Source organism: Oryzias latipes, chromosome 21 (genome assembly GCF_002234675.1).
Source record: "Oryzias latipes chromosome 21, ASM223467v1".
Classification (NCBI taxonomy): Eukaryota; Metazoa; Chordata; class Actinopteri; order Beloniformes; family Adrianichthyidae; genus Oryzias; species Oryzias latipes.
Window position 1 is genome coordinate 13,910,361 of NC_019879.2, and position 16,237 is coordinate 13,926,597.

General features: G+C 41.2%; 1 protein-coding gene across 1 annotated transcript in view; it reads left to right on the forward strand.

Annotated features, from left to right (window-relative positions):
• Positions 1 to 13,604, forward strand: part of htr2a (5-hydroxytryptamine receptor 2A) — a 179,592-nt gene extending 165,988 nt beyond the window's left edge. The window contains exon 3 of the mRNA XM_004081654.4: positions 11,474 to 13,604. Within this exon, the coding sequence (XP_004081702.1) occupies positions 11,474 to 12,336 (863 nt within the window). The 3' untranslated portion in view covers positions 12,337 to 13,604. The remainder of the gene's footprint in view (positions 1 to 11,473) is intronic.
• Positions 13,605 to 16,237: the final 2,633 nt, after the last annotated feature.

Here is a 16,237-nt window from a genome sequence, read left to right on the forward strand (position 1 = left end):
GTGAAGACAGGGTACACTCTAAACAGGTTGCCAGTCTGTCATAAGGCCAGAGAATCTCACACTCTCACATTCCCACCTAGGGACATTTTGGAGTGCCCAGTAAACCTATGAAGCATGCTGTTGGACCCAGCTGAAATTTAAAATGAATAATCTGTGTCTTTGTTTCCTTAATCTAACCTTAAACCAACAGACAACTGGATCTTGACGTTTCTCTTAATCTTCCACTTTCGGCTTCTCCCATCAGGGATCGCCACAGCGAACAAGTCGCATGGTAAACTTGGCAATGTAGGTCCAGTTTGACTGCCACAGGGTTGACGATCCGGGTGATGGGGAAAGGACCAATGTACCGGGGATGTAATTTCCGAGCTCCCCCTTTCAACGGCACATCGGATGAAGAAAGCCACACTCTGTCCCCCACCTTGTATTCAGGAGCTGCCGATCTGCGTCGGTTGGCCACTGCAGTAAACCGTTCCTGATTCTGCAGAAGTATGTGACGATATCTGCTCCATGTACGTCGACAACGCCTCACAAAAGCAGCGGGACCCGAGGTTGAAGCCGATTGTTCCTGGTGGGGAAAAAGAGGTGGCTGATAGCCATAGGCAGCTTGAAAAGGGGGAAAAACCAGAGGAATCTTGAAGGGTGTTGTGTGAATACTCAGCCCAGGGCAGCTGAGAAGACCAAGTGTTTTGGTTCTTGGCACACATGGCTTGTAAGGTTGTTTCCAAGTCCTGGTTGTAACGCTCTACCTGGCCGTTGGTTTGGGGGTGGAAACCTGAACTTAGGCTGACCTTGATCCCAAGGAGTTTGCAGAATTCTTTCCAGAAGGCGGCAACAAACTGCGGTCCTCGATCAGAAGTCTGCGGAAGGCCATGTAAACGAAACACATGCTTGGAGACAATAACAGCCAACTCCTTGGCTGACGGCAACTTCCGCAGAGGCACAGCATGGACCAGTTTGGAGAACCTGTCAATGATGGTGAGGATGACAACATTACCCTTAGAATTGGGTAACCCAGTAATGAAGTCCATAGAGATGTGGGACCAAGGTCTGGAGGGCACAGGTAGAGGTTGTAGGAAACCGGCGGGTGGTTTTCTGGGTACCTTGACGCTGGCACACACAGGACATGAGGATACGAAAGCCCGAATGTCTGAGGACACTGTGGGCCACCAAAACCGCTGGGCCACCAGAAACGCAGTCCTTGTGACTCCAGGATGGCAAGCCAACCGGGAGGAGTGCCCCCACTTGAGAACTGCTGGGCGAAGAGAGGGAGGAACAAACAGGCAGTTAGCAGGACATCCAGTAGGAATGGTAGTCACATCAGGGACTGAAGATTTGACCCTGCGCTCCAAGGCCCATCGAGACGCTCCCAGCACTAGATGCGGAGGAACAATAGTGGCAGCTGGCGTAGAACCCTCGGATTCCTCCTCCCGCTGAAATTGGCGTGAAAGAGCGTCCGCCTTGATGTTCTTACTGCCAGGCCGATAGGAGATGGAGAAATTGAATCTGTCAAAAAACAGGGCCCATCTGGCCTGGCGTGGGTTAAGTCTTTTGGCTGCTCGAATGTACTCCAGGTTTTTATGATCTGTCCAAACTAGAAACGGTTGATCAGACCCCTCCAACAGGTGACGCCACTCCTCCAAGGCTAACTTCACAGCTAGCAGCTCTCTGTTCCCCATGTCGTAGTTTCTCTCTGCAGGAGTGAGCTTGCAGGAGAAATACGCGCAGGGATGGACTTTGTTATCAGACGCCCTCTGGGACAAAACAGCCCCCACCCCAGACTCAGACGCATCTACCTCCACAATGAATTGTTTAGAGGTGTCCGGCTGAGTAAGGATAGGGGCTGCAGAGAAACGTCTTTTTAGCCCGTCAAACGCTTTATCAGCTCCCTCATCCCAGACAAAACGTACCTTAGCCGAGGTGAGTCTGTGAAGAGGTGCAGCCACGCCACTGAAACCTCGGATGAAACGCCTGTAAAAATTGGCAAACCCCAGGAAGCGCTGTAACTGCTTTCGTCCAGAAGGAACTGGCCACTCAAGAACAGCCTTAACCTTGGCATTGTCCATCTGAACAGACCCTGGGGTTATCACATGCCCAAGAAACTTAGTCCGAGTAGTGTGGAACTCACATTTCTCTGCCTTGCAATACAGCTGATTCTCGAGGAGGCGTTGTAAAACGGCTCTGACGTGCTGCACGTGGGTGTTAAGGTCTGGGGAAAAAACTAAAATATCGTCAAGGTATACAAACACAAATCTGTTAATCATGTCCTTGAGTATGTCATTAATAAGACACTGAAAAACTGCGGGAGCATTTGTAAGTCCAAAGGGCATAACAAGGTACTCGAAATGTCCACTGGGAGTGTTAAATGCAGTTTTCCATTCATCCCCCTCCCGTATGTGAACCAGATGGTATGCACTCCGCAGGTCTAGTTTAGTGAAGATCTGGGACCCCTTAACCAGATCAAAAGCGGACTGTAACAGAGGGAGGGGGTAAGTGTTCCGGACAGTAATGTTATTCAACCCCCTGTAATCAATGCAAGGCCGTAGTCCTCCATCCTGCTTTCCCACGAAAAAGAACCCAGCCCCTGCTGGAGAGGAGGAGGGACGGATGATTCCAGCCTGAAGACTCTCCTGTAGATACTCCTCCATGGCCTCCCGTTCAGGTAGAGACACAGGGTAGATGTGACCTTTAGGTGGTTGAGTCCCTGGTAGGAGGTCTATTGCACAGTCATAGGGGCGGTGGGGAGGCAGGGACTTGGCGCGAACCTTACTGAATATCACACTCAGGTCATGATATTCAGAAGGAACCATACGTAGGTCTAGAGGTCCAGGAAGCGGTTGCCTATCAACAGAAGATCGTACAGCTGCCGCAACCAAACAATTTAACATGCAAAAGGAACTCCAGGACAATACACGTCCGGAAACCCAGTCAATGTGAGGATTATGTTTACACAACCAAGTAAAAACCTAAAATAATCGGGGGCTTCAAAGAGTCCACCACATAAAACCACATGAGTTCATTGTGGTTACCTGAGACAGTCACATTTATATTTACAGTACGTGCAGAAACTCTGTACGTGATTGAGCCATTTATGGCATGAATTAACAACACAGTAGACAGAGGCTCGACAGGAATGGACAGTTTGTTCACCAAGTCTTGTGAAATCAAATTACCATCAGAACCGGAGTCGATCAGGGTCTCGAACTCCTCCCTCGCTCCTGCATGAGCCACTAGGACCTTTAAGGATGGCCGTGATGGTGGGGTAAAGGAGGAAACACGACTCACCAGATCCCTCCTATACTCAGGGCGTCCCAAACAGTTCCGGAGGAAATGCCCGGACTTTCCACAGTACAAACAAAGCCCCGCCTCCATACGCCTCCTTCGTTCAGCTGGGGAGAGAGGTCCTGAACGCGGGGGGAATGCAGATGGGGCACCTGCAGCGTGGGCACCTGCAGCGTGGGCACCTGCAGCGTGGGCACCTGCAGCGTGGGCTTCTGCACGTCCTCGCTCCCTCATTCTTCGATCTATGCGAACCGCCAAGTCGATCAGCCTCTCCAGCTCGTCTGCTACCTCCCTCGCCGCCAGCTCGTCTGCTCGCAGGAGAGACCCTGAAGAAAAACGTCCACCAGCGCTTCGTCCGACCAGCGGGTGCTGGCGGCCAAAGTCCGGAATTCCACCGCGTAATCCATGACACTACGAGAGTCTTGCTGGAGACGGAGAAGCTCCGCGGCGGCTGTTCGGTGGGGCGTGGTCGGATTGAACACTGAGAGCAGGTGAGAGGAAAAAACTCGAAAAGAGCTGCAAAACTCGGCACGTCTGTCCCACTCTGCCAAACCCCAGCGCTTGGCCCGACCGGTCAGGAAACTCAGAGCAAAAACCACTTTGCTCTGCTCAGAGGGGAACTCACTTGGTCTAAACACAAAATGGAGCCGACAGGAGGACAAAAATGCTTCACAATCCTCAGCTGTCCCATCAAATGGCTCAGGAGATCCCAGCTGGATCTGGTCGGAAGAAGATGGGGAAATGTGCTCTAAAGTCGAGAGACGGTCACAGAGTGTCTGTAATCCGGCTTTATATCCCTGCAGTTCTTGGTACAGAGCAGCAGAGTCCAGATCTGCAGATGGCTGGGGTAAGTTTCTGTTCTCCATACTTCCCGCTGGGTTTAACATGGTTGGAGCATAATGTTACGGCTGGTCAGAGAGGATAAACCCAGAAGCAGGAAGACTCAAACAAATCCATAAAGTTTTAAGCTTTTACTTGGCCCAAACAAGACCCAAACAGAGAAGATGCTCCAACACAAAACACAGAGAGAACAGAACTTAAATAGGAAGCAACATGATTGCAGGCAGCTGTGATCAATTAGTGAGGGACCACAGCTAACCTGCCAGAAATGCAACCAAAAGAGACACCACTAGAGGGCAACCATAACACTGAAAGCAAACTTTTTTTTCGCATGAACCAGAGTACTTGTCTGGTGGTCTCTTTTCTAGCTAACCCCAATTTTGTGGAAAATGAAGCGAATCTTCTCATCTACTTTGTTAGATTTGGCAAGTTTCACTTTGCAAAATGTGTTAATTGTGTAAATGTGTAATGGGTGTGGGACCTATATCTTATGAATCATTCATTCATCTTCTTTACCCGTTTTCTCCGTTTCTGAGTCACGGGGCTACTTCTTCATTCAAACAAATTATCATTTAGAGGGAACAATTTAATTATTTCGTGGGACCTATTTAAGTATTGCATGGGAGCAAATTACTATTTCATGGTAACGAAATACTATTGTGTGGGAACTAATTAATAATTTGTGGGAACGAAATGCCTTTTGGTGGGAACGATTTGATTATTCTTTTTCCCATGTCAGGTCACAGGCTCCGTGCTTTACGGTTGCAACAAGAGCTATTTTAAAAAATCAATGCTTTTGGAAATGACCAGTTTTCTTTGAAAAGTCTTCAAAAGTCCATTGCAGTCCTTTGCTTCTAAGTACAAACTGCTTGTAAAACACTGATCAGTTTTCAACTTACAGAGTTCCTCCGTCTTCCTCTTCATCTCCACCCTCTTCCTCTTCATCTCCTTTGTGTCTCCCTTAAGATTTTTGCCATTTGATCCTCTTTTATCTTCTCTTCCACTTGTGTTTTTTTTCTTTTTTGTCTTGTGTGTCTTGCTCAGAGAATTTTGATCTGAGAGTTTGCCATCAGGGAGATGGAGAGGAAGACCAAAACCTGACAGAAACAGCTTTGGATTTCAGCAGCTCTGTGTGACGGATGCTTAAGGGGCTTATGTGGAGAACACACTGAATCCTCAGGCCCGTATAAACAATGACGCGCCGACAAATAACATTTGATCAGCATGATAGGAAGCAGACAGAAGTTTAATGATGTACTCTGTCTCTGTGTACAGCCCTCTGTGATTTTCAGTGCAGTCAGTGTAGCACAGTGTAGCAGCTCCTGTCTGTGAGCAGGAAAACGGAAATCACATGGAGTAAGACTGAGATTAGGCAGAAAAACTAAACATGCAAACCCACATTTTTCACAGCTGCCAGTCTGTATTTACTTTAGAGGGGTACTTTTCTGAGTGGGTGGAAAACACTTTCACATTCCGTCCTGAATATCATGACATTTGTTTGTGTTTTCATCAGGACATGAAAACATTTAACAGACTTGTCGCAGGACTGATTCCAGTTGGAAATCTTAACTTTGATGTCTCTGTTTCTGGAACCTTCTGATAAGATTTATTTGGTCTGCATTCCAGTGAGAAGACTCGAGGAAGTCAGAGATGTTACGTTTACACTGGGGTAGTGACCCGCTAAACGTGCATTTCTTGTATGTAGAGTCCAAAAGCTCATGCAAAAACCTGCGTAGCTATGCATGAACATCAGAGTTTTGTATGTGCCAATGTGCGTTTAGGTAATTTTAAATAGACTTTTCATTGAAAGTGGTCACTTGAACGCATGTTGCCAAGACTGGTGTGAACGTTGCTTAAGGGGGAAGTACATTAACAACATGTGATGCTACAGGTAAGCAGCTTCAAGCTAGTGCACTGGTGGAGCGTCTGTCTGAAACTGGGAGGTCGTGAGCTTAAAATCGTTGCTTGGGTCATACCAAAGACTGAAATTGGCACAGTGGTGACAGCATTAAGAGTTGCAGGGGTTTAATGAGGGGTTTAATTACCAAATGGTCTCCAAGTACAACTTTGAGAGCTGCTCACCACTTCCATACAGAGGGTGGGGGTGGGGGTATTTGAGAACAGATCAAGCTTCACACACCCAGTTTTGAAGCAAATGATGGAACTTTACCTTTATTGATCTTTGACCTACTAACAAACCAGAATTAAATTTTGGATTGAAAGCCTCCAGCCAAGTGCAATACAGTGTTCCACCTATTGCAGATCACCTTCCATGATCTTGCCATTGTTCAGATTCTTTTCAATGTCTTTTTGCATGTTTTTTTTTTACTGCGCAGTGTGATCTGTGTTCTGATTAGCTGCAGATTTTGTCTGTCAATCTTCTCAGAGGATATTGATCACAATCAGATTTTTGTTTTCATTTCAGTACTGGACTTATTTTCCTTTGAAAGTTTGAACTTTGAGAGTTCAAAAAAGAGACAAAAGTAGTTTAATTTAGTAGAATGGCCCTGAAGTGCAAATCACATTAACAAATCACTCAACACAAAAACATTTTAAAGATCACAACAAGAATTAAATAAGCAAAGCAAAAATTTAAAAACACAATTACATGTAAAAATTGCAGAAAATAAAATACAAAAAACTAAAACAAAAAAGAGTTGATCGCGTGTAATTTTCCAAGAAAAAACAAAACAAAATATTAAAAATCAAAACACAATGAGAAACTGGAAAAGGTAGGTACAATAAGAATAATACTGTTTGGATGATGATGTTGTCCGTCATTTCAACTGAAAAATATTTGACATGAAGCGAGACTGCATATCATCATGGATATAAACTTATATTTGGACAAACGTGCAGAAAGTTTGACGTTCGTCAAAACAGTGTTGGCAGATGCAAATTTGACGCACAGTTGCGTTAGGTGTGAATGCAGCATTGCTTTTTCTTCTCTTCAGGGAGTCACAATTATATTGTTTCTTGAATTTTAGATTTAAACTCCTCATCAGTGAAAACCAAAAATAGAGAGAGAGATTTTTTTAGATGATATTTGTTGTTTTAAAACACTGGAATTTAAGCCATTTACAAAACAGTTTTTATCTACTTAACATTAACCTTTGATGTACGGAAGAGGATTAGGGCCATGGACAAAGAAAAAAAATTCTGAATTTAATCTCAGAATTCTGACTTTAAACTCAGAATTCTGACTTTAATCTCAGAACTACGGAGGCCTGTGAGCTACTTCCTTCAGTTAGCTTTAGCAGCACTGTGTAGTCATACATGCCAAGTGGATCTAACGAAAATGTCTTCTTTAAGTTTCTTGTTGAGTGCTTGAAGTTTACCAGAGGCCACTGTGTTAACAGCACAACACAAGGTGAGTAAAAAGAGATCTATATATTTTGCTAGCATTCAAAGGGACAAAACGGGTTTAGAAGATTAATAAAAAATAAGAAATAAAGTCAAATTAGAAGGAAAAGGTATGTCAGTTATCTGCAGGTATTCTCAGATATGTACTATCACACATATAAATAAAAACAAAACAACAAAATAAATAAAAAATCAAGATCACTTGACAGCAGTGATAGCAACAAAGAAAAAAAACAAATTTAGTTAAAATGTATAAAATAAAAAAAGGATGAAATAAAAATTGATTGATTCCATAACAATTAAATTATTTGGTTACCATAGCTCCAATAAAAACGACAGATAAATAAAAAAAAATAAAAAAATAAATGTGCTTAAAAATAATAACAAGAACAAGTGTCCAGTGTCTTAGAAGCAATGTAGACTCTAGCATCTGATGGGAAGAAATCTCATCAAAAGGACTTATTTTCTGCAATGACGTGTTGCAGACTCCACAGTAAGGGATGTGATCTGCCATTTCTGGATTCTCCAAAGTAATGACATCACTGTCAATCTGCACAAAAGAAAATACATTCGTTTTAAAAAATAATAAATTAGTTTAATTTGATATCACAGCACAGGGGACATAGGAAAAAAAACAAGTCCAGTAGTATTTTCAAAAGTGTAAATACAAAAGTGATAAATGGAGCTTTTTTTTTTCTTTTTTTTTTGCTGTGTGCAAACATTTGACATAAATGTAATTGGTGGCTGTTTATAAGCCCACTAAAACTGGACAGATGTGGTTAATCAGGTGAATCCGAACGGACTATGAAAATGCACCTGAGAGAAAATACACAAACAAAACACTAACAAAAATATATTGTATTAAATGTTATGAAAGTGTATGATTCAGTGACGGGGGACTGTCGATTGCAGAGTGTTTGTTTGGCAATGAGATAATATAAAGAGACAACGTGTCACGTGAAGAGAAGGCTGAAAACTGAATGTTATTGTGTTGCAGTCTAAAGATCGGTGGCTATCATGCATGGTAAAACACGGCAATCTGTTTAACATATGTAGAGAGTTTTTTCTGAAGGCTATGAAAAAAAGAAATTATAAGGTAGTTGTTGATATAAATGGGCATGACAATGAGGGTACTAAACACATCTACACAAAGCCCTTTTTGCACCAGCTATGCAAAGCCCGGCATTGCTGTTGCAAAATGCTAGCATAAGCCTGCTGCCCGCATAATTACAAGATCCAGTGTAAAAAAAATTCTTTTTTATTTATTTTCTGTTCTTCCATTAGCAAAATGACCTCCTCTGGTAAGCCTTGAGCATGCAAAAAGACACTTACAGACGTCAATTTTGTTGGTTTCATTCCTGCAGATCCTCGGACTCTGCAGTGCTGAACGATGTGGCTCACATGCGCCAGTAGCGCATAATTCTGAGATTAAAGTCAGAATTCTGAGAATAAGGTCAGAATTCTCAGAATAAAGTCAGAAATCTGAGATTAAAGACAGAATTCTCAGAAAAAAGTCAGAATTCTGACATTAAAGTCCGAATTTTCTATGCCCTTTTCTTTTTCTCCATGGCCCTAATCCTCTTCCGTATTGGTGGCTTTTGTTTTAGTTCAAATTAAATGAAGAATTTCTGCATTGATGTCTTGGTTTGAAGAGTCTTTTCTTAGCTTGCCTCTGGTCAAATGAAGCCATATATCACATTCAGTGTTTGTGTGCCTTTCAGCACCAGTGAAGGCGCTGGGTGTAGAATCCATGCAACACATGGTTGACAGGTTGTTTACTATCTTGTCACTCTGGAGGTTAAAGCATTACAGCTGAAAGACAAAAACTTCATCCTGAACTGCAGCTGCCAATTAACATGAATCAATGCAAACAAAATGTGGATAAAAACAAGCCGCTGCATTGAGAGCGCTTTCTTCCTTTCACGGGATATCCTGTTCTGACTGATTTCTCCATCCTTGCCGTTATTTCTGCCCCTTTGTTTTCAGACTGAAAATGAAGTTGAGCCGAGCTTCAGAATAAGTCAATTTAGCTGGTTTTCTGACAATCCATCCTTACGAAAAGACTAGTAAAGACAATGTAAGAGCTCTCCTGCCGTCCTTTCCCCTCTCAGCCCAATAATATATACTTTTTCTTTTTCCTCGCTGGCCTCCTTTTTGTCATGAGCGAGTAATAAGAACATGATGAGACAGAGATAGTCCAGTTTATCTTCTCCACCAGGGCCCTGCTGGGACCATGGACAGAAAACGTATTCTTATCCAAAACTTTTTGGGAGACATTTTCTATCAAATTTATACTATCATGGAGGCACTAAGGCCACAGGCAGCTATCTACAACAACACAGAGTACCAACAGCAACCTAAAAACCATTTCCAGCAGAGGAAACCAAATTATAGTCAGCGTGTCCCACACGATTCAAGGAAGGTTTATTTTCTACCCTTCTCTTTTGAGATACAATGCAGATAAGAAACTGCTTGTTTCAAATTGAGACACAGAGTGGGCGGCCTGGTTTTAAACCCACAAATATTTTTTTTTAATTGTATTTCACTAACTTGTAAAACAAAGAAAAAAGACAAACATTTTGAGTATTTTAGCACAGACAAACTGAAGGACTGAGAAAGCCAATGTCAGACACTAACAATGCAAAATCCCCAAAAAAGTAAATACAAGGTCCAAAAGCACAAAAGGAAAATGTTTAACACCAACTTTGTTTTTAATCAGCCTTCAGCTACATTCACACCAGCCTCTGCAACACGTGCACAAAACTCTCGCGTTCATGCATAACTACATACGTTTTAAAACCGTTTTCAGCTCTATATACAAAACGCATAGCCACTGAATGTGGATTGCTGGTCCCACTTTGACCAGTCAGAGACTCGGGTGACGAGCCTGACAACTTCTGTGTTGCTTTTCAAATAAAGATAAACCAAGGCCACTTTCCTGACATGATGGTAGTTCATATCCACCATAGCAAGACTGCTAGCAATGAACCAAATCGTCCTCACAGGTAGATACAGGCTATCTGCTATCTGCTATCTCACAAAATATCATGGTCAAAGACCACTCAGTGAACCTGTGAAGACAAAATGTTTATTTACATTTTCTATGGGCAGGCTGTGAGCTACAGGTCAAAGCTCATGCTAGGATGAGTAAGGGGGAAGGGGGCGTTGTATAGATTTTTTATTCCCCCCGGAGGAATTTTGCAAGAAGGGCTGTTGGTGCTGTTTAAGTGTGTGCAGCAAGACTGCTAGAAATGAGGACATTAGACAATCAGTGCGTGGTATGTGTGAAAAGATTGCATTTACTTAATTGAGTTATGGCAACCAGTTGCACACAAACTCAAGTTTTCTTATTGATTTGACTTTTTTCAAACTTTCAGGTAAACTTTAAGAACACACAATATGAGACAGACTTCACCAAATGGTAAAAAATGGCAGCTTATTTCTAATTTATGAAAAGCTATGAGGAGTTAATGAATAATGGACAGATTATGAGCGCTTTGAGCGTCTGGAAAAGCGCAGATAAATCTAAGCCATTACTATTTTTATTATTATTATTATCATTATTATTATTATTATAATTATTATTTCAAAAGACAAAAATAGATATATAAATGATATTAGCAGCCTAAACTGTTTATAAATACACTAGCAGTCACAGAAAAAAGTTAAAACTGAATTGAAAAAAAATCTAAATACAGTAAAATTAATTGTGTAGTGAAGGACCCATCTTGGATGGATTTTTATCTGAAGATAAATGAGGAAGAAGAACAGATTTTCAATGATCATGACCCCACAAAAATTTCAGACTGAGTCCACTTCATGAACTGCTCTTGATTGAAACTCCAGTGTCAATTTCTACATCAGAGTGCACAGCATATTGCCGGTTTTGCTGCTCAGCTGCACAAAGTCAACACTGTTGGGTTAAGTTGCATGATATGCTCAGTATTTGGTGACTCTTCTGACATCTCTACCGCTTTTGTTCTCTCCTTAGGAATCTCCATGCCCATCCCTGTGCTTGGCCTCAGAGATCACTCCAAAGTCTTCAAAGGAGACAGCTGCCTGTTGACAGACAACAACTTTGTACTGGTGGGCTCCTTTGTAGCCTTCTTTGTTCCTCTCACCATCATGGTAGTCACCTACTTCTTGACCATAAACGCTCTGCAGAATGAAGCCACGCTCTGTTTAGACCAGCTGGTCCCAAGACCCAAGTGGAGCACCACGTTCACCTTAAGTTTCTTGCCACAAACCTCTGTCTCCTCCGAGAAACTCTTTAGGCGCTCCATCAGCCGGGAGGTTGAAGGTAGAGGAAGCAGCGGTGGCTTGAGTACTACTCGAGGGAGTGTCTCGGGCTCGTTGTTCGGACGCCGTACCATGCAGTCCATCAGCAACGAGCAGAAGGCGTCTAAAGTCCTAGGGGTTGTGTTTTTTCTCTTTGTGGTCATGTGGTGCCCGTTCTTCATCACAAATGTGCTGGTGGTGGTTTGTGAGCCAGCGGCGTGCAATGCAGGGGTCATGGGGGGACTGCTGAACATTTTTGTCTGGGTGGGATACTTGTCCTCTGCGGTGAATCCGCTGGTCTACACACTGTTTAATAAGACTTACCGCGCTGCTTTCCTGCGTTACCTTCGCTGCCAGTATCAGCCAGAGAAGAAACCTCTCCAGCTGATCCTTGTGAACACCATCCCGCCACTGGCTTACACTTCCACCCAGCTCCATCTGGAAGACATTAAGAAGCTACGGAACGGTACAGATCGCTGTGATGGTGCAGTGAAGGAATCTGCCCTCCCCGGGAAGGAAACAGACGGGTGCAAACCAGGCAAAAGTCCTGGAGACAAAGATGAAAGCTGTGTATGAGGAAAAAAGAGTTACACTTTGTTTATAGCCAATCTGTGCAAACCGTAATTTTATCAAAATCTTTGTATTTTACCTGTGTACTCACACCTTCTTTTGAACTTCAGGGGTTTGATAATGAAAGTTCAAGTGCCTATTTATTTAGATTTTTGAGGTGTTAAATTCTTCACCTGGGGAACGAATAAGGGATTTTTAAAGCACATTCAGAGGTTTAAATTGGAATTTTTTTCCAGATGAATCCATATTCTAAATATGAATCTATCAAGAGGATTTGGAGCAGGTTCTAAGGTTTCAAATATGCGATGAAATATTTAAAGAAGCAGCTCTATACATGATTAAATTCTTAATTTTGAATCTCGCCCAAAGGCCCTTTCCCAGAAAACTGAATTAATTTCAATGTATCTTTACTGGGAGGGAGGATTTCATTCAGGTTACCTTATTTTAGAGCAACAAATGGTCAAAATCTCTTTTGTTTTATCTCTGTGGAGGCCAAGCTGCTGCAAGTCCAGAGACCCTATCATTTTCCTGCCTCCTTTGCAACAGCTGACTGGTCTTCACCTCCCTTCCTTCTGTACTTCAGCTGATTCAGTGAGAATTAGACAGGATTTCCTGTCACCTTTACTGAAGAATGTCTCCAAAAAGGGGAGAGCCTGGCAACCCTGGATTGCACACGCTCACAAAGGTCAGAGCGAGTCGCCAAAAGGGAAGAAAGGCTTCACTGTCACACGTTTTCATATGTAAATAAAAAGGTGTTCAACAGACATGGCACATGTGGGTCCCGAGATATCGTAAATAAATCTATATTTGTATTTTGTGAAGATCTATGTGAAAAAATGTATATTAGTATCAAAGCTTAAAAAGTTCTATGTATAGGAATGATTGTGCAGCTGGTGTGAGGAACATGAAGACAAGAAAAAAAAGGATTCCAGTATCTATGTATCCTTTGTAAAATTCACTGTTTATATTGTGTTCTTGCCAAGCCATCAGTGTGCTGCCATTGTTGTTTCAGTCTTACTACACTGTGTCCAATGGTCTGATGGGTGGTTGCTGTGTGTTTAAATATTGTTTCAAAACTTCAAGCTTGATCTGAAAAATTGAGGGCAGGAGGAAGGATGTTGAGCGGAACAGGTGGGCTTTCCACAGCACACCTCAAAATGTCATTTTTTTATTCAGTTCAAAGTAGAATTTGATGACTTGAATAGAAATATATTTTTCTCTTATTTACTTGACCTGTCATGTAGGATGTCAAATGAAACGCCCATGTTAAAAACCTAAAGTATATTTTCTGAGTCTTTAATTGTTCTTTGGCTCGACACCTGGTCTAACTGAAAAAGGAAATTCAATTAAGAACTACCTGTTTTATCTGTAGTTTTATATTTTTACCTCTCGAGGTACAATTTAAGGTAAAAAAATCAACCGATGAAATGGTAAATGGCATGCACTTGTGTAGCACTTCCTACCTTCCTCCAAGGCCCAAAGTGCTTTACAGTCACAGTCCCCTCGCCCACACAGATTCACTCACTGATGGCGGCTCCGCTGCCGAACATTGACAAGAGGCAAGCTGGGGTTCCGCATCCTACCCAAGGACACTTAGCCACACCTGAGTTCCAATGAGTCTTTTGTGTAAACTCTCAACCTACATTACTACGGAGTCAACAGAAAAAAATGCAAATGCATCTTTTTTTGTGTCCTGTGAAAAAAACGTTTTCATTTAGAATGCTTTGTTGTCTCCATAAGATGCATTATGGGGTAACCCTTGTGCTATCCTAGGCACTGTAACATTGGGAGTTGGGTAATCTAGACCCACTAGACAGTGCGCTGAACCTTTTTTCTTTAATGATTTGTGAACCTCACTGGTGTCCATGGATTACATGAAATCTTTCCACCTTTATCCACCTTTGTCATGGTAGGGAGACCACGTCAATGTAAGGGTGGGGTCATCTAAGATAGCACAAGGGTTAAAGCCATTTAGAAAAGGCAGATATGGGCTTCTTTGAAGGGCCACCTCCATCAGAACTGTTATACCACAGTATTATCTTCTTTTTCAGACCAAAAATCTGTTTGTTCATCAGTAAATATATGAAAAAGCAACATTTTTTACTTTAATATACAGTATGTGAAAATATCATCATAAACAAATTTCTACTGTTTGTTTATGAAGACAAAACAAGAAGATGATTGTTTTACTCAATTTCATATTAACATCACAGAGACAAATGCTGAAGGCTTCATGTAGGTGGATTATTATTAAACACAGAGATGAATTGAACAACCACAAGTGAACAGCTGTCAGACATCTCTGTGCTCACAAAAAAAGAGTTCTAAGCAGAGCTGCATGAATCTCAGCGTGTGTTTGCCTCTAGATCAGTGGCAGCTTCAGGGTGATACTCACTATCTTCTAATTAACGACTCAAAACCTGCTAACACTTATGCACAACGACACATTTGTAATATTTATTTATTTTTACTTTACAAGAACAATGTTTTTTGTTTTAAATGCTGCATACAAAAATCATTTGTTGGGTGAACACTATGAAATAATGGAAAGTATTCCCATCTAAATCAAATGTGTTTATAAACATTTGTGTCGGGAGATCTGAATGCAGTTATGTCGGTGCAACATAATTAAGTTGAAGTAACAAGATGATCAAGGTGCAGTTTAACTACATTTATATAAATTATGATGACAAAGCTAGATATGGTCTGACATCACCTCAACTTGAATCTTAATGGTAGTTGTTACTTAATTTTATAGGGAACATCTCAAATTTAAAATTTAAGACGTTAATGCTAACCCAACAATACCAAGTTTGTTTGAATCAGTTATAATGAACTGTCTTGTTATTTTCAAATTCGAACAGACAAGGTCGTTATCATCCTCTCCTTTCTTCTCACTCATGGAGCAGAAATAAATAAACATAACAGGATAAAATAAATAAGGGCAAAATAGAGCAAAACAGCTTGACAACAAAAAACAGACAAAAATCCACACTTAAACCCCAATCTGCAGAGATAAGCAAAGGGTGGGAATATACAATTCCCACAACTCAGATCTGACAGTTGGCCCAATGATCTTAAGACCATCATACTTATTGATATTCAGAGTCATTTAAACATAAGGGCAGTTTAACTTCATCTGGTGTTCAGCATTTCTGTTAATCCACTTTAATTGTCAAATTTGACATTTCTAATTGAATTTTGCTACACATTTACTAGAGAACTTTTTGAAAATGAAATGTCAAATATAATTTTCTCTATCAGTTTAATTAAGTGACAGAATAAGCGGTGTTGAAGAAAAAAAAAAGAAAAAGCATTTCGGCGGATTGCGATTTGTTTTTAATTTTGAGTCAAAATGCAGCTTAATTTTGAAAATGAAAAAACATTTCCATTGACTTTAAATTTAATTATGCTATACAAATGATTCCATATGAGTCAAGTTAGCAAAAGCACATTTAGTTAATGGTTACATTGTTACATGCATAAGCATAATTTAATGTTAGACACAAAACATAAATTATGATGGAAGGGCAATTTTTTAGATATATGTTAATATAACAAACACCCGGTTTGATTACAGCTGCAACTTTGAAAGTTTCCAAGAGTTATTTTTATTCTTCGTCAAGAAGAAATAATTTAAGTTAAGTATTTTCTTTTAATCTTGGTGTCTGTTTTTAAAGACAACTTATTCAATTTTACTTTACATTCAAACGTAAACATTTTCATAAATTGTAAACATTTTTAAAACGTTATTGTTAGACATGTTTGCGCAACTGTGGCACTAATGAAAGTGTGGTAAAAGTCTTTAGATGCTTAGAAGCAGGAAACTCACTGAACTTTAAAAATAGATGTCAGCAAATAACCACATGAATCCTGTTTTTGCAAATATACATCAAATTTAGCTCCA